Source organism: Cydia fagiglandana, chromosome 6, assembly GCF_963556715.1.
Source record: "Cydia fagiglandana chromosome 6, ilCydFagi1.1, whole genome shotgun sequence".
NCBI classification, from domain to species: domain Eukaryota; kingdom Metazoa; phylum Arthropoda; class Insecta; order Lepidoptera; family Tortricidae; genus Cydia; species Cydia fagiglandana.
Window position 1 is genome coordinate 4,567,567 of NC_085937.1, and position 27,981 is coordinate 4,595,547.

The 27,981-nt window shown below is 41.3% G+C and overlaps 2 protein-coding genes across 11 annotated transcripts in view; one reads left to right on the top strand and one right to left on the bottom strand.

Moving 5' to 3' along the window:
* Positions 1-23,321, top strand: part of LOC134664969 (rho GTPase-activating protein 23) — a 432,054-nt gene extending 408,733 nt beyond the window's left edge. For 9 of the 10 annotated variants that reach the window (XM_063521706.1, XM_063521710.1, XM_063521708.1 and 6 more), the window contains 9 exons: positions 14,691-14,846; positions 15,275-15,431; positions 15,830-16,041; positions 16,400-16,610; positions 17,238-17,497; positions 17,607-17,733; positions 18,180-18,426; positions 18,717-18,805; positions 19,714-23,321. In XM_063521706.1, the coding sequence (XP_063377776.1) occupies positions 14,691-14,846; positions 15,275-15,431; positions 15,830-16,041; positions 16,400-16,610; positions 17,238-17,497; positions 17,607-17,733; positions 18,180-18,426; positions 18,717-18,805; positions 19,714-20,672 (2,418 nt within the window). In that variant the 3' untranslated portion in view covers positions 20,673-23,321. Of the gene's footprint in view, positions 1-14,690; positions 14,847-15,274; positions 15,432-15,829; positions 16,042-16,399; positions 16,611-17,237; positions 17,498-17,606; positions 17,734-18,179; positions 18,427-18,716; positions 18,806-19,124; positions 19,187-19,713 lie in introns of all 10 variants that reach the window. The other variant, XM_063521716.1, reaches the window with a different exon arrangement.
* Positions 23,322-23,982: 661 nt separating this feature from the next.
* LOC134665500 (uncharacterized) overlaps positions 23,983-27,981 on the bottom strand; it is a 43,354-nt gene continuing 39,355 nt past the window's right edge. Inside the window, exon 24 of the mRNA XM_063522474.1 lies at positions 23,983-27,970. Within this exon, the coding sequence (XP_063378544.1) occupies positions 27,848-27,970 (123 nt within the window). The 3' untranslated portion in view covers positions 23,983-27,847. The remainder of the gene's footprint in view (positions 27,971-27,981) is intronic.

A 27,981-nucleotide genomic window follows, 5' to 3' on the forward strand; every position in this document is an offset into this window, starting at 1 on the left:
TGAACAGTATTGCAGCTGCAGATGGAAATGGAATGTCACTCTTATTCTCTCGATTGATAGCTTTTAGGTTTTAAGAGTCGATTACCGAACAGATCAAGCATTGATATTACACGGGAAGTTCGCACGATATTGTTCCCAATAGGTAATCACAATCTTGCGTAATCACAATCATCCATTTTAAAATATTAAGGTTTGAGTTCGAAAACTGCAAGTTGCGATGACAGCGTTTAAACTGCTCTCGTTTAGCCAGCGTACATATTGATTTTATTTATCTGATCTAGAGTGCTCTAAATGCCACGAGCGGTGTAGCTGCTTATTTAGTTGGGTATTGTGAAACACGACCGTTACTATCAGAGTTTTATTACTTATAGTAATTTTGTCAAACGTTCGCCTACACAACGCTTTTCTTATTTTGTCAGCCGCCGTCGGTGACCTGCGTTATGTCACGACACATGACACTCGCGATTGGTTTCATAATGCTCACACTGTTTACATTCAAACGGCTTGCGCTGGGGCAGCCTTCCGAGTATCGAATCGCAAATCAATTAGAGTCGGACGACTATGTGCATCGCGTCTGCTTATGGCTGCACTCCTAAATGCGAACTCGCATTATTCAGATAACGTAACATAAAATTGTTCTTATATTTTTGACCACTAGAAGTAGGAAGCTACAGTCAGATTGTTTCAATAATAATCAACAGTATTTTACCCTTAGTAGAGTCAATTTAATAAACCTTATTAATAATTTTAGTTTTATTATTGCCATTAAAAAAATATCTACCGAGCTGCAAGTCGACCGAGTTTCAATAGTTACCTCGCATGGTGGCATCTCATTAAGGAGAGTTTAATGGGTTTTTTGCGCTTGCCTACGATCTGTCCTTAAAGAAGTTCTTGATTACCTACCGTCTGCCTTAGTGATAGTTATAATGATTCGCCGTACTCATCAACAAGTAGATATTTACCTACTTGTGCAATTAATCAATGATAAAACGCATAAAATTGTACGTAGCACTCAGTTTATACTAAAAGTAGGTAACTTTTATAATTTCCGAACATTCTTTTTTATATTGTCATCAATACGGTACCTAATGCGTAAAAAACATTGTCTTTAATATGAAATGCATGTTGTTAAACCGTTTAGTAAAATGCGGCAACAGGTATATCAACAGGATTACAGAGTCATATTTCGAAATCAAATATTTTGACAGAACTATTAAACCGTATAAGAGTTAACTAAGCGTTTATCACCTTCACGGCTAGTTTGCCGCTTAACCAAAACCAATCGGATTGTCAATCAGAGCCATTACGATATTTGCGTTCGTTACGAAATTCTATAGCTTTCCTCGGCGGGTGGCGTTATGCGTACGCGCCATACTAACCCCCAACTCCAAAACGTCATAAAACTATTAGAGCGTTATGCATAGTTAATGCATTATTTAATCGCCGCCATGGGACTTGTCGATTTTCTATTTTGCAACTCTGGCGCCGCTTGCTGTAAACAAACGTCACTCACATTACTACATTTTATTGGTGATTTCTTTGGCATCGCCTCCTAAGTGTTTCTTAACTCAGATCCAGCTATTTCGAAAACGCCCTGTCAGAATTATGTATCTGCCATTGACCTAATACTGGTTTTGATAAGTCGAATTAGAAATTAGATTGGAACAACAAATTGTGGGACTGTAATGGACGCGGTGGCGTTAGCCTTCAGGGTTATTTATTTTAATTGAACAGCGATAAGATTAATTCGAAAGGGCAATCACATATATCTGACCAAACTTGTTTCATTGCTTTTAGAAGTATCTCTCAGCTAAAGATAAACTAAATCAACACGCCCTTTCCTCAGCTTTTAGACTCTGTCAGATATCAGATACAACAATAGCGCAATCGGAATCGCAATACCTTAGACCTAACGACCGGATTCCTAGCCCAGAAGCGTGGGGCGAGATCCGCAAAACAAATGACAATCGCGGGGCATTTTATCAAGCATCATCAATGGCCCCCACCGCGGTTGTCGATGTCGCCGTCTTCCGCCGCGTCCGTCCATCACTCCATTGTACATTGTGCGTCTGTCCGTCTGTCCGTCCCTCTGTCAGCGCCTGCGCAGCCCGCAGACCGCGCGTTCCTGGAACGGATGCCGGCGCGAGCGCCGATGAAAATGCACACGCCATTAAAGTCTATTAGACCATGTTTTGTATCATAGCGGACACTCGGACAGCTGTGAAATTTCCGCTACTTTTTCTTTAATTGCATTGTGAACAACGGAATAGCGGTAGTCACGGTTGATTTGTTTGCACTTCATGGTGCAGATCATGTACATAATTCAATGAATGGGGTTGTAGTAGGACAATACCTAAAAACCAATGTAATATAATGTAGTTACTCATATTTTTTTCTATAAAAGTACAAGTTACCTATCATGACGATAAAATGATATAGGTACATGCCTACCTAAAGATTCAGGTCTTTTGCGGTGACTTATTTCCCTATAGCTCCAATATAAATAGGTGCTAGGCAAATTTAACTACTCGGTTAGCAATATTTAATGCAGATACTTCCATATGGCAGTAAATTAAATCAAAACCAAACACACAGCTCTCAAGCAATTGCAAGAGCAGGCAAATATGGCGAACCATAAAATGATCAACGGCCATATGGCGCGATCATCCTTTAGTGCTAAAATGAACTTCATCGACGAACTATGTCAATCCAATTTAAACCGTAACGTGTGCACTTTAAAGTATTAATTAAATAAATGGTCATTCTGTTTGATGCATTTGGTTTAACCGAGCGTTATCGCGTTTACGGGGATCAAATGGGTTAAGTGTCGAATAAAATATGTTGGAGTTTCGATCTTAAGATTGAGGACATTAAGTTTTAAAGCTGGTTGTTTGATGATTTGATGTTCCTTTATTTCAAGTGTGCGATATGGCGGATCCGCCAGACCGAGTGTCTGCGATGCGGCGTGCACGTTATGTGCACTATTTGTGTTCATTTGTTTTAAATTACGGATGCGTGGAAAAACTTTGCGTAAATAATTGCAACAGATTTGTGTTTTCCACACGTTAGTTTACTGTGCATGGCATGTAAGAAGAATATCTACACAAGTTATTTACGTTATTAGTGTAAACAAGTAACACAAAGAAAGCTTCACTAAACAAGATTTGAACCTTCGACCTTTCATGATTCTTGAGGATTTATGAATGACATTTCAACGTACATATAGTTTATGGTGACTTTGGGTTAAACATCCGCATTGGGCTAGCGTGGGGACTATAGCCCAAGCCCTCTTGCGCATGAGAGGAGGCCTGCTCAGCAGTGGGACGTATATAGGCTGAAATGATGATGATGATGATGATTGGGTTAAACATCCGTTACCTAACTGATTGATTAAATATTAGACACGCGCTTGCTTAGATCTAATGACAATGTAGCATTTATGGTCATTTTGGTTATAAACTTATTTAATGGTGTTAACGGTGTTTTCCTTCATCGATTTCTTCACCGATAACCTGTCGTGCGATTTATTTTATGTTTCTCATTGCATCATTTAAATTAATTTTATAATTTAGGCACACTCGACAGATTATGCGCTTCATTACCTAATATTGACTTCCGTATTCTCAAATTACATAGAAATATTCCACAACAATATCTATACACAGTCGTGCATTTTAAAGAAACAAATTTTAGACTCCCTTCTGATTTTCCAGCATTCTCATTGAAATAATGCTTGAAAATTGGTAGATAGAGCTTAAAAGCGGCGCGAAGATATGTTAGTTACGAAACCCTAATAATTTTTCTTGCTACATAATACCGCAATATCCATAAAAACATATCTCGTTGTAATATAAGTTATTAAATATAAATTGTAGTGCGTGTAACAGGACGTCAACAGTTACCGCGGGTCCGGGAAGTAGCAGCTACCTTCTTGCCTAGAGGAAAAAAACACGGCGGATATTTCTATAAGTTGCCTCGCTGTCTAAGAATGAGGAATAGTTACTAAGGTCTGAGGTTGTTGTCCTGTCGTAAAACTTAGTGATAAATCTATCAAATGGTTATCCTGTTAGTGTGTTTAGATTTAATTCTATTACCGATCCTTTTTGTCATGTTACTGAGAATCTATTGAAATTTTATTACCATACAACGATTAAAGTATCCTTTTACTGCTGCTTACATTTAAATGTTGCATTCTACGTCGATACGATCTCGATCGTGCCAAACGTGTACACTGGGTTACTCGCCATGCTCGGTATTCAGCGGTGAGTCCGGGCTTTATCGTTTATCCCACCATCACTTGTCTATGCTATGCGTGGACGCAGTGCAACGCGTCCGTCCGCTGCCGGGGTGAATGACCTGCACTATTGCCTAGGAAATATATTTACTGGAAGCGAATAAGGAAAGAAACGCAACTTGAAAAAGTATTTGCATATTTAGAAATGATATTCAAAGAAGTATTTACATACGTATTCAAAATCAGGGAGTCTGAGAAGTATTTGTATAGGTATTTTAAGCATAAGAAGTTGTTTAAAGGTCGTGAACTCACTTTGAATTTCGAATGTTTGATTTGATCCTCGAAATAGAACTCTTTTTTATAAAAGATCGATAAAAACTCGTTTGTTTTTATAAGCATCACGAAACGCCTTTGATCTTTGATTTAAAGGACGATATACATAAAAATCTCAAGAGAACATCGTCTTAAAACTTTTATCAAAGCCGAGTATTTAATGAAATTAAGGAGATTATTACAGGGCGCTAATGATTTATTACCCATTGACAAGTACCTGTGGTTTACCGTCTCCATGTCCACTGCAAAAACGTCATCTGGCGCTTTGCACTGTATTTTTTACTTCGAAACTACATTGAATCTGTCGAAATTTTAGCCGCGTCGGGCTTTTAGTTTTTAACCTCATTAAGCTCGTCATGCCTACATCGATTATGTTAAACGGTATTACTCCATAACCCTAACCGCACAATGCTGATACATAATCGGCAAGACAATCACACCCACCGCTTCCAGTCGTTTCCGCATGAAAGCCCTGAGTGGGCCGAATGCATTGCCAATTATTGTTTACTTTCTACGCCTAATTGCATATTTATTTCGGCCGCGGATCCATGATTCATGCCAGGTGTCGGATTACAATGATTGACGGAAACAAACAGCGCGAGAAGGATGTGGATGCTGAATAGTGGGTACTTGCTTTTGCATTGCTAAACATGACTACCTACTTTCTAACTTGTGAAGACAACTGTTCGCAAGTTAACAGAGGGCCTGTTGTTTCTAGATGTACCTATAGAATCATTATAAAAAGCAATTCCAATGACCATTAGTCGCCATATCTTAAACCCTCTCGTGAAAAGAAGGGTTTACTATAAAATTCATTGTGGATATCTTTCAATTGATACGAGTACGTTGATGATGAGGACAAAAATTAACACTTCACATATCCCCGAATTAGAGCATGAATAAAAGCTATCAAACGCTTAAATGTGTAATAAACTGTTGTACCATTGGTACAGACGCTGCCTATAAACGGATACATGTAATCAATAGAGACATCAAAGCTACACAAGCATCCGAGAGATCTGTTCCGGTGAAGCGCGAATGATGCGTTTCGGGGTCGCCGGCGCACGCGTCGCTGCACCTAGCAACACGCGCACGCTATCTTCTACACTGTGTATGTGGTGACAATATGGAAATGTTACTCATAAATATTTGCAAAACATCCATTATCACACATTAGAATACCTAATACCCACTTTTAGTACAATAGTACAATGGGTATACCTCATATTCCCGGAAAAGCGCAGGAGACTTTCGTGAGCTCAAATTTTCATGTTATTTGGTATACCAAATATATTCTGAATTTATCCCATAACCTGCAGGTGACGTGACGACCGCCATAGTCGCACGTACGGACAATATAAATGTATATATCAAACATAACCCGCGTTAGCGTATTTTCTTTCACGCATTATACAATGAGACTAAACTTCACACACTTGAGTTATTTTTATCCGAGACCTGATATACAGTACGTTTGTTCTGAAAACGTAATAATAAATTATTTTCGGCATTTAAAATCACAAAGCTGGAAGTGGGGCAGCGTGGTGATTAACATGCGGCACGTTGCACAACGCTATCGTTTTACTAGCTAAATAATACTAATAAGTATACCTACCTACTCGAAAAGAGGCTATCAGTGATCGCCTCAATTTCTTAAGTATCGCATAAAAACACAAATTGCGAATTGTTGTCATCTGTTTAGGTATACCCGCAAGCCTACAACCCACAACTAATAAAATTAGTCATTATAGTTCGATACACTCCGGTCAAGTCAAATGAGCGGCGGCATATGTATTATATCAACAACATCAACAAATTGATTCACAAGAGTCTGTAACGTTATTGACATTTTAGTACGAATCTCATGCCTTTAAATTAATGTAAAAAATGGCACTGATGTAGCGTAATTCTCAATACTATTAGGCTTTTATCGTAAGTTGTGGTTATCGTTCGAAACAACCGTGCCAATGACCGATTTTACGAACTAAATAAGTATTACGTGTATTAATCATATTTACATCAAAGCTTGACCTTAATAACAAGCGTAATAAGCTTCTTTGCCTACCTATACTTGATGATTATTAAATTAATGCTTACCTACTTTTGTGATTCTCGTAGTAGTTAGTAAACAACGTAGGTTTACTTACGTTATTTTTAGACTGTTTGTGGGCAAATCTAATTTTACTGCCAACTGGCAGACAGTGTATGGTATTATGAGTAATGCAATTTATGCAATCGACGGGGCGTCGAACGTGGCAGACCATACAGTGTACTGACTAATGCGTAATGTGTCACAAGTGTGGACGTTAATTGAATTTACTTGACGAAAGAGTGCTCAAGTGATCTGTTTTGACACTTACAATCATATATTATTTGGGACATAAATGAACTTAGATTATATCTGTGTCTGACAATTAATGGCAAATGGCATTCCTTTTTGTTTTTCAATCCAAGTAAAGTGTACCTTTTCAAAGTATTAAGCCAAGGACGCTGCTTTATGACTGATAATACGCTGAGGTTTGCTAAAAATCTCATTGAAGTATGATTTAGCTGCTGTTACGTTATCTCATCACGTAGTAATAAAACAAAAATAGGCTGTAAACTATGATTGTATGAAGAATCTGACCCAAATGCGATCGTGACGCGCGCACCTGACGCAATCCGCCGATATCGGGACGTCTGGCTTCTGTGTTCTGTAATACTTCAGACCATCCTCGTCCACGAGAGCCGGATGCGATCATACAACTCACACGTTGTAAGCACAAAATACACAGTTTGCGCAAAGTGTAAAAACTATTCCCTGTAAAGCCTTCGGTATTTTCCAAGTATCGATGTTTTCTCCAACGGTTAGTGTATGCTAACTAACGCGTTTAATTACCCACCTACTTGCTGTTGCGACAGTGAAGCTCTATGAATCATAGTCACTTAAGCGGCTGTCTGCAGGACGTTGCTCCACTTATTCTAGCCTGAAAAAAAAGTAATACCAACATTACAAAACGCAGTATAGGTTATACCTTATGCAATACACAATCGATTACAGAAGACATCTATGACGATCTTTCACGCAAAATAGCACTGTAAGCAGCCTACAGGCTTTCTAGCGCATTACGCAATGAGGTGACTCATATTTACCAAAATTAATATAGCGAAGCCTTCCAGACCACTTCTGCAGTCGTAAAACGGCGTTGAGTCATCCGATTGAAGCAAAGTTTTATTGTTCATTCGGCACTAAGCGCTTTCAATTAGATAAAATGTCAGCCCAAAGTACAAAGCGAAGTGCCGCAACAGTTACGTAAAATAGAAATGTAAATATTACGGAAATAAGTTACTTATTTCAATGAAAGCGTCGTAGTAAATGTCCAAGTAATGGTGACCTAATGGGCTATTCACTTCTCCGTCAATCGTCTTCTTCTGTTCGTCCGAAATATATTAGGAAGTGAACAAGTAGGTACGCGGCGGCGTTTTCCAATATTTTATGACTTTGTGAGTGTCCAGCATAACTATTTTCGCAACTTCAGAAAGCAAGTTACGACTCTGTAAATCAGTGCTTAACAAAGTTTCTAGAAACTATTACATACAGTCATTTGCAAAGGAGAATTTACTGTAATTTTATTTCTTAATTTATGTGAAATAATGGCATTTAGCTACACCGTGACTATTGACCTCTGTGTGATGTGTTACACTCATAACCACATCATTTGTGTTTGTTATTATGTAAGAATGTCTATGAACCGTGACTCAGCCACCGCGGACTTGCCGTGTTACGGAAGAAAAATTTAAAGAAGAGTGAGTTTCAGCTAGTAAGGTTTACTCACTTATCCACTTTATCCAGGTGTAGAACTATATAGTACTAAATATCAAGAAAAACCAACTTCAAACGGTTTACATAGTCGGGAAAACCCTTTGACAGCTCTGAAATCAGATACCTACTACATATTTCTTCGAATGAATTTGGCATGAATTAGACATTTCACTGTCGTCACACTCGTCACGCATTAGTAAATTAAAATACTACGAGATTTTCGACAATCTTTAGAATTCTCCGAAAATTGTCCGAGGGGTGATTACTCCAGATGTCACTGAAAACTATTTAAAATAAAATTTTGGAGAAAAAAAAATCACGATACTTGGCAACCAATTGTGAGATCTTTGTCTACAGTTTTTGTATATCTAATTAAGCGTCAATTTCTCGAACACTAAATTTCATTGCAGTCGAGCGTGTAGCGAAAAAAAATGAACTCTCTCAATTGCTGGTGGCAGAGGAAAAGTATGACAAATCGGTATCGTTCGCTGCGGATGAATTTATGGCCGCGACGGTCGTTCGCGGCTGACCATAAATTACAACAAAGAAACGAGCTTAAAATCAAAACTACTTACGATTGAAGGTTGATTTTCAAATAACAAACTTGTAAATTAAAATATTGTAGCATCAGCACTGATCGTCGCCAAAGGAATATTGAAAGTTAAGTAAATACTATGTTGATAATTAATAATAAGTATTATAATAATTAAGTATTTTATAACTGTAGTGTTTTATCATCTCAAGTCGGTGCCCAACAGGAAGATCCTTTAGGTCCGTTGGTTTTTTGTCTAGCCATTCAGAAACATATATCAACATTGGTATCTCCTCTAAACGTTTGGTACTTGGATGATGGCACGATTGGAGGACCAGCCAACGTTGTTCTTAGCGATTTAAGGAAATTACTGCCAGCACTATCGGGCATTGGCTTAGAAGTAAATTCAGAAAAATGTGAATTGTTTCCATGCAGTCCTTCTGGCTTTTTTCCTGACTTCCAAGCACTACTGCCTAATTTGAAATTAATTGACACCACATCTTTTTCACTTTTAGGTGCTCCAATATTCCCTGAGGGGGTGCCCTCTACAATTCGGAAAAAAGAGGATGCATTATCATCATCACTCAATCATTTACAACAGCTCTCATCACATGTTGCCTTGGTTTTATTACGTAACTGCTTCTCCATGCCCCGCCTGATTTATACACTCCGAACAGCGCCCTCGTGGCTCTTCCCAGAGCATATCCGCAACTTTGACCAAACTTTGCGAAATGGTCTGGAAATCATTCTCAACGTCAGCTTGAATGATTCCCAGTGGTCTCAATCGTCGCTGCCCATCCGATATGGTGGTCTCGGGATTCGTCGAGCACACGATGTCGGACTAGTGGCATTCATAGCCTCTGCTCACGCTTCCATGGAACTTGTCACTCGAATCTTACCAGTAAACGGTGGCAGTGTCCGAATTCCTTTTTTGGAAGAAGCCTTTTATGAGTGGAAGGCTAGGTGCCCAAATGACGCGAGGCCTGAAAATCTGAAGCTCCAAAGATCCTGGGACGACATCCTTAGTAAGAAAACATACGATGACCTGCTCGAAGCGGCCGTGGATGTCGATGTGGCGCGTTTGAAAGCAGTGGCATTGCCTGAATCCGGAGCATGGCTGCACGCGCTACCATCACCACACTTGGGCACACTCCTTGATTCTGACTCCCTTCGCATAGGTGTGGCACTGCGACTGGGCAGTACCGTTTGCGAACCCCACCAGTGTGTGTGCGGGGCTGCAGTCCAACCAAACGGTCACCACGGACTAAGCTGCGTTCGTTGCGCCGGTAGATTCTCCAGACACCAGTGCATTAACGAAATTATTCGTCGTGCACTGGTGTCTGCGAATGTGCCTTGTGTCTTGGAGCCCCAAGGCTTAAACAGGACCGACGGAAAAAGACCAGACGGTCTGACGCTGATCCCTTGGGAGCGAGGACGCAGCCTAATTTGGGACGCGACGTGCGTAAGCACATTTGCCCCTTCCCACCTCAGCTGCACGGTACAAAAAGCTGGAGCTGCTGCTGAAAACGCCGCCAAACTGAAACGGGTCAAATACTCAAATCTGCAGCCAACCTTTGATTTCGTACCAGTAGCCTTAGAAACCAGCGGGCCTTGGTGTTCTGATGCTAAAAAGTTTATTAGAAAGTTAGGTCAACGCCTACGGGAGAAAAGCGGCGACCCCAGGTCCGGCGCATTTTTAATCCAGCGTATTTCGCTAGCCGTGCAGAGGGGAAACGCCAGCAGCGTGCTAGGTACATTTAGCCGGGTACCTATGGCCTAATAGCATATAATACCCTTAATTTTTATATTTACCTAGTTATAAGTTTGTAAATTTCTGTATCTATTTACATTTCATGTCATATATGTTTTTAAAATTTTGAAAGAAAGTAACATTTTCAGTATTTACTTGATTAATTAGATGGATTAATTAATTCAATCATATCATCTGTTAGTGAATAATTACTCTTAGTAATTATATTTATTAGTTGTTGATGATAAGGTGAATAAATAGGATTATTGACTTAAATAAACAGTTTTATTTTCAATTACATCTGTTTATTATTTTATTTATTTATGCTACTTATAACTCCAATAACAACCAGTGATTGTTTTAGCAGTTGTATATACTTTGAATCAAGGTAAATAAATAACTAACGACAAGTTATGCCTAAATTATACACCAAACATAGTGTTAACTATTAGGCAGTAATGAGAATAGAAGTACTTAATATTGATTATTTATTTTGAGTGTGATATTTAAAGTGGGGATTCTCCTTATTTACTTAGACAGCTATTATATTCCCTTTTTTTTCACTTTTTTTATATTTTTTTATGTTGTATTTTACGTTTCATTAAAAAATAATTTATTATTAACGTTGGTAACAGACCATTTTAGGTTCACCCCTCAAAAAATATCTTCATACAGTCCATCCGAATTATTTTCTTTGTAGATATGTATATAACACTTTAAACTCGCTTTGTACACATAATTTAATGTTACATTTTCTTTGTGTTAGTGATGACTATAATTTTAATTAAGTAGAATGAAATAAAAACGTCAAGCACATGTACGTACCTATGCGAGAACTGGACAATATAAATTGCAACATACAGTCGATGTAGTGAGCGAACTGTCCGGAAAAAGCCATCAATTTCCGAACCGTGAAAACGGCGATTTGGCAGACGGCGCGGAGTCTGCGCGGGATCACTTTCTCCGGCGCGCAGTCCTTCAGACGCGCGCGCGCCGCCCGCCCGCTTACTGCACTCGTGCTTCCGGAAATTCAATTTCATTACCGTTTTGATACCGTTTCACGCATCGATATTTTAATCGTGATAACTGCCGATGCCGAATGATTTACAGTGAGACATAACGGAACACTTTCGAACCGATCCGTGTCAATCATCGACGATATTTCGGAAGTTTGGGTCGTTGCCCGCGTTTATTGCCGGTAGTGTTTTCGTGTGAATCTCCTGGATGCAGTGAGGGCTTGGGAGCGCCGGCTACGAGTGCATATTGTACAGGAGGATCAAAGGCCGCGATGTATTGTGAGTTCTGACGCTTGTGGACTGCAGCCAAGTCATGACGCTCTGGTACACAGATTTACTGGTGAGCTTGTAAACACTAAAGTTGTCATTTGCTACGTCAAAGCCATTAAAACAGAAGTATTGTACCTTCTCGTACTTGTACCTACTCCCACTGTTGTGATATTCTTGACAGCCTATGTATTGTGTGTTACGAAAATAACAGTGGAGATGAACAAACACACTCGTATATATATTTAGGTTTTGTGTTTTAACTGTCTGTGTATATTTATAGTCATTCTTCATATATACATATATTTTTTTGGGTATCAAGATCGTATTTTTCATTATACTATATGCAAACAAGCCATAGGTTATGATAATGATCTCCAGGGGTGACACATACGAGTTGCTGGCCTTTTAACACACATTAACAGTACAAACTCATTTTGTGAAGAACCTTTATTATCCATGCTAATAAACTTCTATGAGAAAACCTAGACAAGAAGCTTATTCCACTTGTCGTGACATCAAAATACATATTGACTTAGGTCAGTTTCCAATCTCTGAAATTGACGGTTAAATTAAAACTGAATTGCTGAGAAAGTAATTAAATGTTCAATAAAGCGTGTCACACAGACCCCAATCCGGCGTAGACGGAGAAACACTAAATCAATTAAAACCAACTTGAAGACATCGTTAAACCATTAAGAGCCGTGCAATTCCCTCCTATAGGTAATATGGGGGCGTTATAGTGTCTCACAATTACTATAATTTGAAGGTACAGGCAATTGACCTAGAAGCAACATGTTATTACATATCGACGCTTCGGGCGCCACTCCTGCCTAGATATCTATCTATCAGGTCAATTGCTTTAGCTAGTTTCAAATTTCTTTCGTTTACTTTCTACATAATGATTGCGGTCGGAGTCTTGCATCAGGTTTAATGTACCCAAGTGAAGTAAATATGCTCGTTAAGGGTCCCTGCTAATTTGCCACTAGTTAGTGCGTTTCCTGCGGAGGTGCGCGGCCCTCGCCGACGCTCGTTACGTCAGCGTCCCACTTCTGAGTTCTGACGACGTGCCGCTGACCTGCTAATTGAACTCATCTGAATAGGTTAGGTTACGATCGTGTAATGTTGTCACCAAATACATACATGTATTTTTTGTTTATGAAAGAGTAAAAGTGTGTCGTTAGGCAAAATTAAATTGCAAGTCCTTTTGTAATTTTCACCGAGAGTGTGATCATTGGTAACTTTCTAACAAAATCCGCAAAATAGAAATCTCTTTGTTACAAGTTTTGGTTTCATGAGCTAGTCGTTACCGAATGGTCTTTTAGCAGGTAGACAATGTCAACCGTGCTAATGGAGCTGTCAAATGATGATCGCGACTTTTTCTCACGTTAACAATGAGATCGACATGCTCGATGATTATATCAGCTCACGAAAGGTTAACAGCCATTAGGGATTATGTATATCATTTAGCTTTGACTATAATACACGCACTTTCACTGTTAAAAATAGAATTATAAAAATACGTCTGCGAAATAATTTAGTGCAAGTTAAATTAGTTAGTTTCAAGCATTGTTATTGAGTCAAAGGCCGTCTAAAAACGAAAGGGCCATTTGTATCCGTCACATGAAATATTCTTGTAATTATACTGATCGGTATCAGCGGAGGGCCGCGGAAGACGCGACCGCGACCGCATTCGGTCGTTTGCACTTTCGATTTCCTGCGCTGCGGCCCGGCCTCGGGCGCAAATAGACAAATTCTCGTAAGCTAATAGTTACCGAGATCTACACAAAGCATCAATTCATCTTTAATCGAGCGTAGGCGCCACCGGTTCAATCGTGTGTTCATTAGGGTTCCCTGATTCCTTACTTAAAATGTTAGTTGGCTATCCAAAACGTTTAATTTTTGCTTCTACGTACTTGAAACTCTACTAATAAAAATTAAATGAATATTACCTTAAGTCTCTAATGCACATCAATTTAGTATCAATTCTCTGCAGAGCGACTAGTCACTTTACAGCTCAACATCGGTATCTACTTCTTACATTTAAAGTCAGCTTGGTCCATGATATAAACCGATCCTATAGGATCCTGGCGGTAAAATGGAAAGATGGTATAGGTACGAATAATGTCTAGACGCGTGATCGTCAGCAAATATTAACGGGTCAGGAAAATTTTCGGAAAACACTTTATCGGATAACATAATGGAAGTATGTACATTTAATTGAGTGTTTAGAAATCCCACACGCGACACGCACTTGGCCTTTATATTTTTCGGTTAATAAGCCGGTGACCGAGTGAGCGTTTCGCTCGCTTGATTAATGCCGCCTTTACAGAGATAATGGCGCCGAATCTCGAGCACTTGTCTGATTCACGTCTATTCAGCGCGGTACCCGTAATTAGGGGTGAAAGTGAACTTTTTAGATCAGATCCGTGAGTACGTGACTAGATTTAATGCTAACTTGTTTTGGGGCGTTTTCTAAAAACATCACTTATTTATTTTAATCATAATTTCTTCGAATATATGTACAAGACTTAGTTAATCTCTGCATGTAGCTTTCCGACTTTCCGCCCAGCCCAGTAATTAAAAGTCATAATTAATTGTGGATTTTGATAGTCACAAGTCCCAAACTATCAGAAAACAAGACCGAAGTGATCCCATAAGTGTTCCGTAAACAAAGTTTTGTACGGAACACTAAAAAACTAATCTACATTGAGTGTCTGTCGATACCTTACTTATCTGTTGTTTCATTGTTCCAGAGCCCTGGCGCAGTGAGCGGATCCACACCGGGCGCGGAGAGCTCGCGCGACACACTCGACATGCGCTACTCTCTGGCGGCGTTAGCCGATGACTACACAAAGCGAAAACACGTCGTGCGCGTCACCACTGCCGCCGGCGCTGAGCTGCTGCTACAGGTAAGCTTCACAGATTTAAGGTGACAGTCCATTTCCAACGACAGCTGCACTACCGTTCATTTTACTATGGAAATTGACAATAACACCGACGCGTTCGGTACCAGTAGTGCAGCTGCGGTCAGAAATGGAATATTACTATTACGGTTAAACGGTTCCTGAATGTCATGTATGTTTTATACCGACCGAATGTAATCCCTAATTGGCCCAATTATGTCAAAAATACTTTTATATCCAGTAGAATGCGCTAGTAGCCCGGCCCGCTCGATAAGAATCATGCATAAGCGAGAAGGCGGTAAATTGTAATGATTTTGAAGACAGAAACATCAAACGTCATAATTTGTGTTCTCACTTCGTGTGTTCTTAAGCTTTTTAAAAATGTCATAAACAATGACCAACTACCACCAAAATGACCAAACGTTGTGTAACAGGCGGAGGGACCAGAAGACGCCCAGCGTTGGCTGGCGGCGCTCCGCCGGCACTCGGCCGAGCCGCCGCCGGCGGAGACCGCGCCCGCTCAGCCCGACTGCCCCTCGCCGCTGCCGCCTCAGCGCAGCAAGAAGATCGGCCGCAACAGGTCACCCACCGGTAAGTTATTATGAACAGCAGTCTCATTGGACTTGATCACAGTGGCATCCTTAGCTACTTACCTACTGCTTCGGCTTCATTACATCATGTCAGCAATGCAGGATTTGGATATAAATATCTAATAGCCAACTACCACTTTCAAAGGTTTCTATAAAATTACTAACCGGACTCAGATTCACTTCTGATCCGCAGTTTGGCAATGAATTTGGATGGCATAGTGATACGAATAAGATGATGTTAATCTGTAAATTTAATTTTACTTTTAGCTAAAATACCTAAACTACATCAACAAACCTCTGCCACTAGATTATGGCCCATGCTTTTTATCAATAAAGCATATATTTTTCAATTGATTCCATCATACGTGGCCCGCATTATAATGTTCCTTAATTCCGCAGGACCACCAACGCCAACCCTTCCATCATCGCCGAAGAATAAAACATGGAAGGGCCGCATGGCGAAGCAGCTCCGTCGCATGCACGGGGGCGGCGCCGCGGCCGTGCCCGCGCCGACTTCAGGGTGGCTCGGCGCGCCGCTCGAGCGCTGCCCCACCGACCCGGAGCACCCGCTGGTGCCAAGAGCGGTCACGTTGCCAGCACATGCTGTGGAGGTATACACAAAAGTCGTCAAAAGTTTGCAGTGGAAGATATTCCTCAACGAATATATATGGGCTGCTAGTGTCACATACATCAATTATATTCTGTTGGTTGCTTGACATAATGATAACTCACAATATTGCCGAAAATAAACACTTTATTGATACGAAAATACTAACTATAAAAGCGCGATATTATGAATGATAGTGCTAATGAGGACACGCGTGATAGGTTCTAATGTTGAACGTGTACTGACTCGTATTTTATTGCTTTACGCAATTGTAAGTAATTTCGCTGAGATGGCAATGTGCGGTATGGAGACCGTACAAATAGGTTTTTCTTAGTCATCAGTATTTTTTTTGTCATCCGCAGGCCTTCGGTCTCCGCACAGTGGGCGTGTACCGCGTGCCGGGCAACGCGGCCGGTGTGGCGGCGCTGGCGGCCGCGTTGGACCGCGGAGAACCCCCGCCAGAGGGCGACCCGCGGTGGGCGGATGTGCACGTCGCCTCCAGTTTGCTCAAGGCTTATCTGAGGCGGCTGCCCGATCCGCTGCTCACGGCTGACATGTATCCCGCTTTTATTGGTAAGAATAAAGCAAGATTAGCATTTGGCCCTTTTTGTAAGAATTCTGTCCGTTAACAAGTACCTATCGTGACACCCACATCTACCAGAGTATCGCTTCCCTTACAAAATTATGCGTTTGATGGTTAGGTATTAGATTCGCTCTGTCTGATTCCTAACAGCCGACCGACACGTGTGCCCTAAATTATTAATTATTTTGAAGCAGAAACTCTTGTTCACCAACCGTAATGCCAGATGTCTTCTTGCAATTAAGAGCTCAATTAAGATTGCCACCTATTACAACTTTAAACAAAGTCATGCAAGCGACTTCTAAAGAGTTTACGGTCATGTATATTGTACTAGAATTTTTGCAACTGGTAACAAATTATCCTCTACATGCACTCTTCAGAAGATCGTCGTAAAACGAATGAAAATGTCTCTAACCAAACGGTCATTAATTTCACCAAATTGTTGGCAATGAGCCTCGGCTTTTCATCTTAGTTGTAGCGAGTCGAGTTATTGTTAGTACTACCGCAAGCGTTGATGAATGGTGCGTCTCAAACCGGGATATCACTCGACGAGTACTCAGTTTACTTTACCAGCACTATAAAATCTCAATTTTTCTAGAACTTTTTATTTGTATTTTCAGCGGCCGATCGCTCACCTGAGAGAGCTCGGGAGTTACGCCGTCTAGTCCACGCTCTGCCCGAGGCTCACTACGAAACACTCAAGTACCTGATCCAACATTTGCGCCGCGTCGTCGCGCACTCCTCTCATAACAAGATGGAAGCGCGAAACTTGGCCATAGTGTTTGGACCAACGTTGGTGCGCGGCGCCAGCGACGACATGCTCGCGATGGTCAACGACATGTCCAGTCAGTGCCGCATCATCGAGTCTTTTCTGTCTCACGTGAGTCTCGCGTCACCTTTACATATATATTCTAAGTACACCTACTGACTGACGTATATATTTTTTACGCTTATCCGGCATTTGTCCTAATTATCGTTTATTTTTGCAGTATGACTGGTATTTCGAAGAGGAGGAAGGCGAGCCCCCAGTGGAACCCCCGACGACGGCGGAGGAGTTGTCTCCGGCCCCCGCGCCCTCCCGCGACCTCCTCATCCACAACGTCAAGAAGATCGAAGGTAATCCAACATGGCTCTCGGCCAATCACCTATGCCAAACCCAACATCCGCGGTAATCATTCACTAGTCACTTATTAACAGGACAATTCGTCTTGAGCATCTTAACGTTCAGCGGAAAATTCCTAATCTCATCCATTCTTGCCTGGATGTGGTCTATCTTCACTATTATATTTCAGCTTGTCCCGTATGGCTCCCACAAATATTATTTCGAGGAAGTCGTTTTTCCTCCGAATTTCATTTTCTGAAAACTATTTTCCGGCATAGATACCTGTGCTAAATTTCTCTACGTACGCGCTAGTTTCCCTTCAGCCGAAAACAACTTTTAGGACAATAGAATAAGAACGAACATTGCTTTTGGAGAGACTGTTTCTGTGAATTAAGTCACTTGCCTTGCAATTGTGTATTAGCGTACGTCGTCACAATTCTCACAATTGTTCTTTTTCCAGGCAAAGACGTGTCGACTCGCGACATAGTATCCTCGATCATCTCAGCGGCGAACCGCAAGATCCAACGCAAGCCGCGGTCGAAGCCGTCCTCGGACAGCAAGAAGTGGGCGGAGGCCGAGAAGCGGCCCGAGGCGTCGCCGGGCGCCTCGCCGCCCAACTCGCCGCTCACGTCGCCGCCCGCGCACCTCACCACCACCCTGGCCGACTACGACGGACTGCCGCATAGGTTCAACCAGGGAGGCAACAAGTTAGTACCTATACAATTATCCATCATATTGTTGGAGAATTTAGAACAATTGGCTAACATCACTTTTTAGGTCTACTTTTTACTATCAACATTATCCTACTAGCGTTATCCCGTGGCCTCTAGATCGAAAAACCTAGTATTACGTCACCTTAAACTTGTAAGGCAATTAAATAGATTATGACGAAAAAACCGCAGTCAGACCTTTAAATTTCGAAATCTAAACGCGTTTCTTTGTATTTCATAAACATTGCGACTGATGTTGTTTTACTAACAATGTTGTGTGCTTTCAGAGTGGAGATGGAGTCCATGTCAGTGTTGGGCCGCGGTCGCCAAGAGCTCTCGCGGCACACACACACACTACAGAGCTTCTCCATCGATGGTGAGTTAACATTTTATCCGTAGAGAGAGACAGACTGTATTGGCCATAAGTGGAAAAAGGATTATATAATGGTAAAACTCATTGTGAAATAAAATAGGTAATAATCAATTATTTACATTAGACTGAATTAAATTATGCAAAAAATCTTGTGTGAAGACCAAAGCATATCCCAAAATGTCATGATATTAAGCAAGTCATTGTAATTGAAAAGTATCCCTAAAAAATCTCGCAGCTCTTCGTTCAACCTGGTTTGACTCGGCCATATCCATTATTTCGTTTTGTCCAGACAATAAATATCGTCTACTATTTGCCCCACTAGGTGTGCAGTACTGACGTCAGAGAGTAGACACAGCAATCCCTTTCTTTTGTCCACATTAAAAGGTATAGGAATGTGAGCGTGCGTGTTGCAAGTGTGTGCGTGCTGCGTGTACGCATTCGGCTCCGTTAACACGGGCAATTTGTTCGCATCTCCGTTGAATTTCTAGCAAAAACAGTTAACTTCACTGGCGGTTCTCACGCGACTAACGATTTCATTAATAATTGATGTACAGATTTACCTTCCGTCGAGAGAAGTCAGGTGAAGTTGACAAGTTGTTGAGGCAAGTTAATCGATGGATCATGCGAACAAATAGCGGCTCCGATAAAAACTAACGCTTAGAACCGACGGCTGCTGACAGCACGGCTTCATGCTCGAGCATCCGACGTCCGAGCGACCGCCATTCATGTTCATATCGACGATCATCTCACTTCATTGTCACGCTCTTAACGTGCAACATTAACACGCTTCAATATTCGTGTCCGAAGGTACCTCTAGACGAACGAGTCGTCTAAATATATCTTCTCTCTACTAAATCTCTAAATAAACAAGCTGCATTACCTTAACTAACTTTTCACTCGATTTGTCGTAGGAACCGGAGATTTGGTGTCGTCTCTGACGAGCACGTTCGACCAGAAGCTGCGCACGCTGAACAACTCTTCGCCGCTGGACGACGGCAGCATCCCGTACGCGGACGAGCCGGAGCCGGACGAGCTCGAGACCGAGGGCAAGTCCTCGTCGAGCTCCCCGTCCGAGCACAGCGAGCGCGAGGAGCGCGTGTCGCCCGCCGCGCGCGCGCAGGAGCTCAAGGCCGCGTGGCTCGCGCGCGACCTGCGCCACTCCTCCTCCTCCAGCGACGAGCCCGACGCGCGCTGGCCCCGCCCGCACGCGCCGCCGCCGCCGCAGGACGACGACGACTCGGAGAAGGAGAACTGCATCATTCCAAAAAAGAACGACGAGGCCCGCAGCACCGAGGACGAGAAGGACGTCGACACCCGCTCGCAGGTGTCCGAGACGATGCCCGACAACGACAAGACCATCGATCGGCTGCTCTACCCCTCCGCTTACAAAAACGGCCTGCGTCTCTCTAACCCGGAGTGCGTGAAGCGCAACAGCGCCGCGCTCGAAAACGACAGCGAAAAAGACGTGGACTGCTCCAAGCTGAAACGTTCCGAGTCTCTGAACAGGGATCCGGAGCGGAGCGAGGCGCGCGTGCTGCGCTCCGAGAGCCTCAACTGCCGCGTGGAGGCGCGCCTGCAGCGCTCCGAGTCGCTCAACAAGGGCGAGCGGCTGAGCAAGCTCGAGAAGGGCGAGTGGAACATCGTGCGGCGGCGCGAGGGCGCGTGGCGCTCCACCAAGCTGAAGCGCAAGAACGGCATGCCGGAGCGCGGCATCAAGCGGCGCCACACGGTGGGCGGCACCAAGGACTTCGACAAGGACGGCTGGAGCGCGCGCCACACGCGCACGTCGTCGCCCGACCTCAGCGCCGCGCCCGCCTGGCCGACGCCGCTCGTGCCGCCGCCGCGCCCGCCGCTCGAGAGCCACGTCTGACACGAGGCGCACTCGGCGTAAAGGACCGCCGCCTGCCCAAAGGGACCGCGACCGGGACCGGGACGCACCCGCCGCATGTCGTTTTCATCGAAGCTGCGGACTTTCGCAGGTCGAAATCGTTTTCGGGAACTGCGTCGGTTGTAAATTTATATTTTGTGGTGCACTAGCGTTCGGTAAAGACAGAAGTGAGGCCCCCGGCCGCGCTCGGCGCCGGCGGGGGCGGGTTTCGACAAGAACATTAGCCGTTTCTAGATATTTAATCGTCTATGGACTTAAATATCGAATGATGAATGGGCTTCGAAGTACATAGTTTCTTCGCTAACTGGACTCTACTATGGGTGCCTATTGTTCGGGTGGTGCTGTTTATTTTATACCTAAGTAGTTTTTTTTTCTAATGAAGTGGGTGAATCAAAAATTTGGGTACCGGAAATCAAGAAAATATATGTTTTAAAATCTGATTACATGCAGTACCTACCATATTTATATCTTCCACTGACAGGAACTTTCGCATCGAGAGAGGCTATTATTTTTATTCGACTCAATTGACTGAATAGATTAGGTCACAAAAATATCTAATTATATATACATATTATAGTATGAAATAAAAAGCTAATACTCAAAAGTCATTTACATTAATATTATATCGAAAAATCATGCATAAGTAATAAAAATATTCGAAACTTATATTGAAGTAACAAAGACATAAGTTAATATCGTATATGGGATATAGGACAACGTATTACTCATTGAAAAAATAATAATCGTACAGTGCAATACAAATTAGGTACTTGAATAGGAAAAATGTTTAAGGAAAGAAACAAATGAAGGCGAATGCCGTAACATCTAGCCGCCCTTCAACGATCAAGAACCAAACAAAGAAAACGGGGTTCTTAATCACAAAGGACGGCTAGCAGCGGCGGGCATTGGGACAGTGCCATGCTTAGTTTGATGGAGTGTAACATTTGGTGCTCCTGGCGTAGCTTATAAAATTATGGTGCGAACTGCTAAACGTGGCACTGTCCCAATAGAAAATTAAGCTCACTAAATAATGCCAAAGAATGATAAGGAAATCGTCAATTTTGAGAATGCGAGGAGCATATTAGAGTGAAGGCGCGACTCTGAAAGGAATGGAAGGAATATGTATCAACGAACTACTGAGTTACTCACCATATCGAGGCAATACGCACTGTACCTTGTAGCGTCGCTGCGCCCCCGACATACTTAATAGTACTCCCTGTGTAGATTTAGAACTACTCTGTACGGAGTTGTGGGGCGCTTGCAGACGCGTGATAGTGCAAACGAGCATAATACAACTAATATTAGTGCTAGTAGTAGATAGTACATACATACAATGAATGTTAATTAGATACTACGCCCAGGCGTACGTTAGTTTAAGTATATGTGCCCGACCGGGTGAACATGTGACCAGACTACTATAACACCACGTAACTTTAAGCATTATCGGTAAGAATTACATAATAGGTACTCGTCGAGTTATATTGATAGCGATTATTGGAAGGAATTATAAAAATAAATAAAAGCATACATCACCTACTTGCCTTTGCAATAGTTTTAGCGCATTTGACTTAATATGCACAATTCTCAGATTAAAATAGATTCTTTTAATACAGTTACCTAGTAGACTCGTCTCCTCTGTAACGAAATTATGTACCTAAACAAATATTTTAGATGACTATTGAAATTAGAAATTGTAAAACTTTGACTTAGTTTTTAAATATTACAAAGTGCGACTTGTATTGTAAATAGTGGATGCATTGTGTGTCTCCCTGGTCGCGGGTTGCACTGCAGTGGCTCTGGTGCACGTCAGCCGCCGCTGCGTTGCTGGCCGCGCAGGGAGACGCGGCACGTATAGCAGTAGCCGGGCCCGGGCCCGCCCGTATCGACTAACCGACGTAACACTCCTACAGTGATAATAATAAAAGTGATTCTCTAGCTTTGTATAAATTGTACATTTCTTTTTATGATTAATTTATATTAAATTTGTTATCGTAGCTTTGTTGAATGCAATTATTTTTTATTGTTTTGTTTATCAAAGAGAAGTATTTTAGGCTATATTCGATTGTTATTTATTTGCGAAAGCTGTAAAACGTGATTTGGCACAATTTCTTTTAAAATTGTAATTATATTTTGTAAATAATACATCGGCAAAATGATGTTTTAGACTTTCGTTCATTAACTATTTTGAAAATTTTATACCATCTTTACGTTAAGGCGATCTCAAGTTTGTTGAATGTTTGCAAAGCGTTCCTTTAAAGTTTTATTTGTAAATATATCTTTTAATGTAGGAACAGTGAATTTACTAATTGTAACTGCGTCATATTGTAAGTAGACGGTAGATGGCGGCAGGGGCGGGCCGGACCGGCCGGGTCCGGACCGGACGGACGGCGCCGCCCGGCGGTCCCGCCTGCTCGTTAGGTACATACATATAAAAGACATGTCTCGCTCGAGTGTCTGCTTGCAAGAGAATTGTATTCAAGTAATCTAATTCATGTCCTTCGTGTAATCAGCTATGAAATTCAAATAAACACCGTAAGACATTTCGCAAACGTGGTCTGATTCACGTTACAATATTCATTGTCATTGTGTATATTTTGGAGCAATGGAATAAAATACTGAATCAATTTAGAACTTTGTTTCCTTTCTACCCTGAGCAATTAAGCGTAGCAAAACGCTTGCACTGCGTGCTGCGTTTTGTAGTTTTTTACGCTGTAGCGCGTTGCAATGTTAAGTCGTCATAGTGTCGCAGTGCAAGGGTTATGTATTATGTAGGAAATCATCCCTGAAGAGCACTGAAGAGAGTGCAAAGGGGGGTGGAATTGAAAGAGTTAATGCATTGCCTAATAATTGAAGTACCTAAGCAATGCGCGAATTGATGATTGCTTTTAGCATTATCCAGGCGCTATACCTACCTACTTTAGCTGCCGTCACTAATTCCACGCAGACGGAAGTCGCGGGCCAAAGCTAGTAATAAATAAATATATATGGTTCATTTTAGTTAGAGATTTAAAAATGGTTATAATATCTACCATCTGATTATCAACTAGGGCTCAATATTCGTTTAACAGGTCGAATGGTGAATAATAACTATATGATTCGGAAACGCATTTACGTCCTTATTGTCATACATCCATGAAGACCATGAATAAAATGAGATCAAATGGACTCTTGTAGTGAGTGAAGTGGAAAACAAAGTTAATAAAATACATGAATAAAATGAGATCAAATGGACTCTTGTAGTGAGTGAAGTGGAAAACAAAGTTAATAAAATACATGAAATCAAAAGACAAAATAAGTTATCATTGTTTTATTAAGCAATCCACTGCGTACACTCATAAGTAATGTGTTCCTCATACCACTGCCACTTACAATTTTGTTAATATTATAGAAACAATTTTAAATATTTTGTACACTCAGCTTCACTAACACAAATATGGAACTCGCATTTAGCTCAGTTTTTCGCCCACTAAGAACTGGAATTTCAATATATTACAATCACCTCATATTCAGTCTGGACCAAAACTTCAATTGTAACTCAAATAAAGTCATAATTTCACCGAATATCGTACGTGGAACTTAAAATCTGAGCTAATTCGATATAAGGACAAAACATAAGTTGTATTAAAAACAATTAAAATTGTTATTAGATCATTACAGCATCATAGCAGTCTGAATACATCCAAACAGTAAAAGTCACGTTCATACGAAGCCATCCCAATTGCCTACATATGATCACACGCATTTGAACTTGTCAGTCGAATCATTTAACTAAACTAACAACTATTTACTGAATATTGACTATATATTCTGATCGGAAATACCGTGACGGACGATAATTTTGTCAAGTTTTTTGTTATTATTATTCCTACTGCATTCCGCACAGTTATATGTATATACTTTAGTACGTAAAGTCAGGAGGAAACGTGCTAAACGATGGCTATAATTGTAACATTCAAATTATTCTTATTACCAAAAATTTGACAAAACTTTTGGCCTTAAAATAGCTACTTATTTCAATGAACCTTTAGTGCTACGCAGTTCTTTAGTTAAAAATGCGAAGTTCATACAATTGCTACTAAACGCAATTAGCAAATGTATGAACTCGCACTAAATACTAATCAATGTGTAAACATGCCCTAATATTTCTTGTGTATAAAAAGTAGCGACCGATGAAATCTAATTTGTATGGACAACTTTAATTGAGCGTTTTGAGAACTGTTGGTCGCTAACTGAACAATGAACCAATACTGTACTGTTCAGATGTTCTACACACAATAAAACAGATATTCTAAAAGATGTTATCAATTTACGAGGACCTTCAGACTCTTGTCAAGTGAATTTTGGTACACAATGTTGTAGACGCCAATTAATATGATTAATAATATTTCTTAAAATTTTACATTAATTATGTTTCACACTAAATTGCAATTAGACCTATTATATATCTAAAGAAAACTTGCGAAGGACCCAAATTAAATAAACATTTGGGATACAAGCAATAGGGCCACAGTTAAAATATCAATTGTCTATCTAGCCATTTAATATAACAAATACCATCAATCATTTTCGGACATTCACCATTTTAATATTCAGTATATATTCAAATACATATATTAAATTCGTATTATTAAAAATATATAATCAACTTTACTAGAATCATATTGAAATACTATTCAATTAGAATAAACAGAGATCGTTTACAATTTTGAGTCTTCTGACAAATGCCCATAACAAAATATTTATTTTCGCCACACATCGCGCAGTCTTAGCTCCGTCGAGTAAACTCATACAAAATACACTATAATACCGTGAATCACTAGTCATCGATAACGACGATTCATACTTATATTAACCTATTGAGTACGTACCGCAAACGCACGACCTTAACTAACGAGGGAAAGCAAAGAATGAGATGGTATGTAGCAAGTCACCCGAGGCGACTAACGATACCATTCGTTTATAATGATTACTTCGCTCTAACAGCTAACTGTCAGGCGGTCGTCTTTAAAATGCTATCTGAAATGCAAGAATAGTCTTGAACACTGTTATCAAAGCCTGAGTATTAACTGACACGAGATTTGTATCGATATCGATTAGAAATTCGGAAACAAGCGATACCGTCTGTATATGAAACATACTTCCACGAAAGAAAGCATCACTACAGAAAACCATCAACAAAACAAACCCACGCACGCTACAGATAAATTGTTTTCCATCGTACTTTCTCGGAAACGTTCGTTTTGTCATGCTACTTCATTCAACCTCAGTACTTTATGTACCGAGACTGACTGAAATAGCAAGACACGTTCGTACGTTTCCGTGAAAATACGACGGAAAATAATTATGCACTATATGTACACGGTCATTTCACTCATTTCACATTAGGCGTAGATACATGGAGCGCATTGGGCTTAGTGTACACCATCAATCTTTAGCTGCGTAGCTCTTCTTGCTAATATACAAGTAAAATTGGCAGCGCGGCTACTGCAAACCTAGAATACCGTAGTATTACATGGTGCAGCATCAATCGAACAATCAATCATTATTTTAAGAATATTGATCTAATTCAATTCCGAGCTATTGGGTAATTAAATCAACTCCAAATAGCAAATCTATAATAATATTACCTTTATTATCTTATCGATTTGCTATTTTTAGCATTACCGGGTCGTCTTGTAACTAGGGCATGCAGTACCGGTACCGGTACCAAGAATTTCATTTCCCGGTTCTGGGCATGGCCGGAACCGGGATTCCCGGTACTTCCCGGTTCTCAAGGCATCTTTTGATTACTTTATAAGAAATGGTTTGTGTTAGCGTACAATCTTTATGAATGACTTATTTTCATGTAAATGATTGCATATAAATTAATAAATGACTTATTTTATTGGCGTTCCAACCTATTTTACGAAACTAACCGGCACCTTTTGCCTCCGCCTGGGCCGAGCCACACGGCTGTAGCGTAGTCGATGCACTCAGCACTATGACGGCATGGCCTGCCTGCACGAATGCCTACTTTACTAGGATAGTTTGTCGGGTTATATGGGTCCCCCGTTTCATAGCACCATTATTAAATGTTATATAATGTCCCAAGCTAAAGTACTAAAACATTACTACTATTGAAATGGGAATAAATAGGCATATGATGAGAACCGGGAAGTACCGGTACCGGGTCTTCAGTACCGGTTCTTTTGACACTAAAATTCCCGGAAATTCCCGGGAATATGAGAACCGGGAATTCCCGGGAGCATGCCCTACTTGTAACTCTCCACGCCACCTGTGCGTATTCGTTCCACTAAATTCTAATATCTATAAAGGGTACTTAGAACGATCAAGAATCTGGATATTTTTGTATATGTACAAACCCCTATTCCTGAGGGTTTACAATTTTATTTAAAATAACTGGGAAGTACCCTCTATGAGTACAAAATTCACAGCACGGTTGCGGGCGCTAAGGCGGGTTGTTAACAAAACAACGCTAAGAATTTGATTGATAGCGCCTCAATTACAGTTTTTCTTTACTCTTTTACTATTTATTCGAATAGAAAATTGCGGGTTAGGTTGAATAAACGCCAATTTTAACCCTCATAGGCTGCTAAAATACTCAAACAGCGGGAGAAAATCTACCCACCGCTTTCGAATCGAAATCGATATTGTTCAATAAGCCGCGATTTGTTTGATAGGCAGACGTCCTAGCCTAACAACGCTATAGACTCATAGGCATATAAATCGAATTGCTGTCGAGAAAAAACTACCCACCTCTTTCTAAACTATGCAGCGTGCAAGAGATGGTTGTCGCTTGGCAGAATTACCAGCCTCATTAGAAGCCTGTGCTGGTACTCGCGGCCGCGACGACGCCACCGACGCGGCGTGGCGTGCCGCGACTGTCACTGCGACGAGATCGACAGACTATTTAGGGCTGATTTATACGACGCGCGTAAACGCATGCGATTTTAGTTACACCGCAGACTGTTGGTAACGTCCAATTTATGCGACCGATCAAAACCCGCAATGTAATGAAACTCGTATGCGAATTCCCGGATCGTCTAAATGAGCCCTTAGGAAGATGTCGAAGAGATATCAAGGATTAATTTATCTGTTGTGAGACGTCACATCAGTCAGTGCTGGTACTCTCGGCCGCGGCGGCGCCACGGGTGCCGTCACTCGGCGTCGGCGTCCTTGTGCGGCGGCGGGCACCACGGCGCCACGGGCGGCGTCGCCGGCCGCGCCTCGCACGGCGACGAGATCGACAGGCTGTTCAGGAGGATGTCGAAGATCGTGTCCTGGATACGAA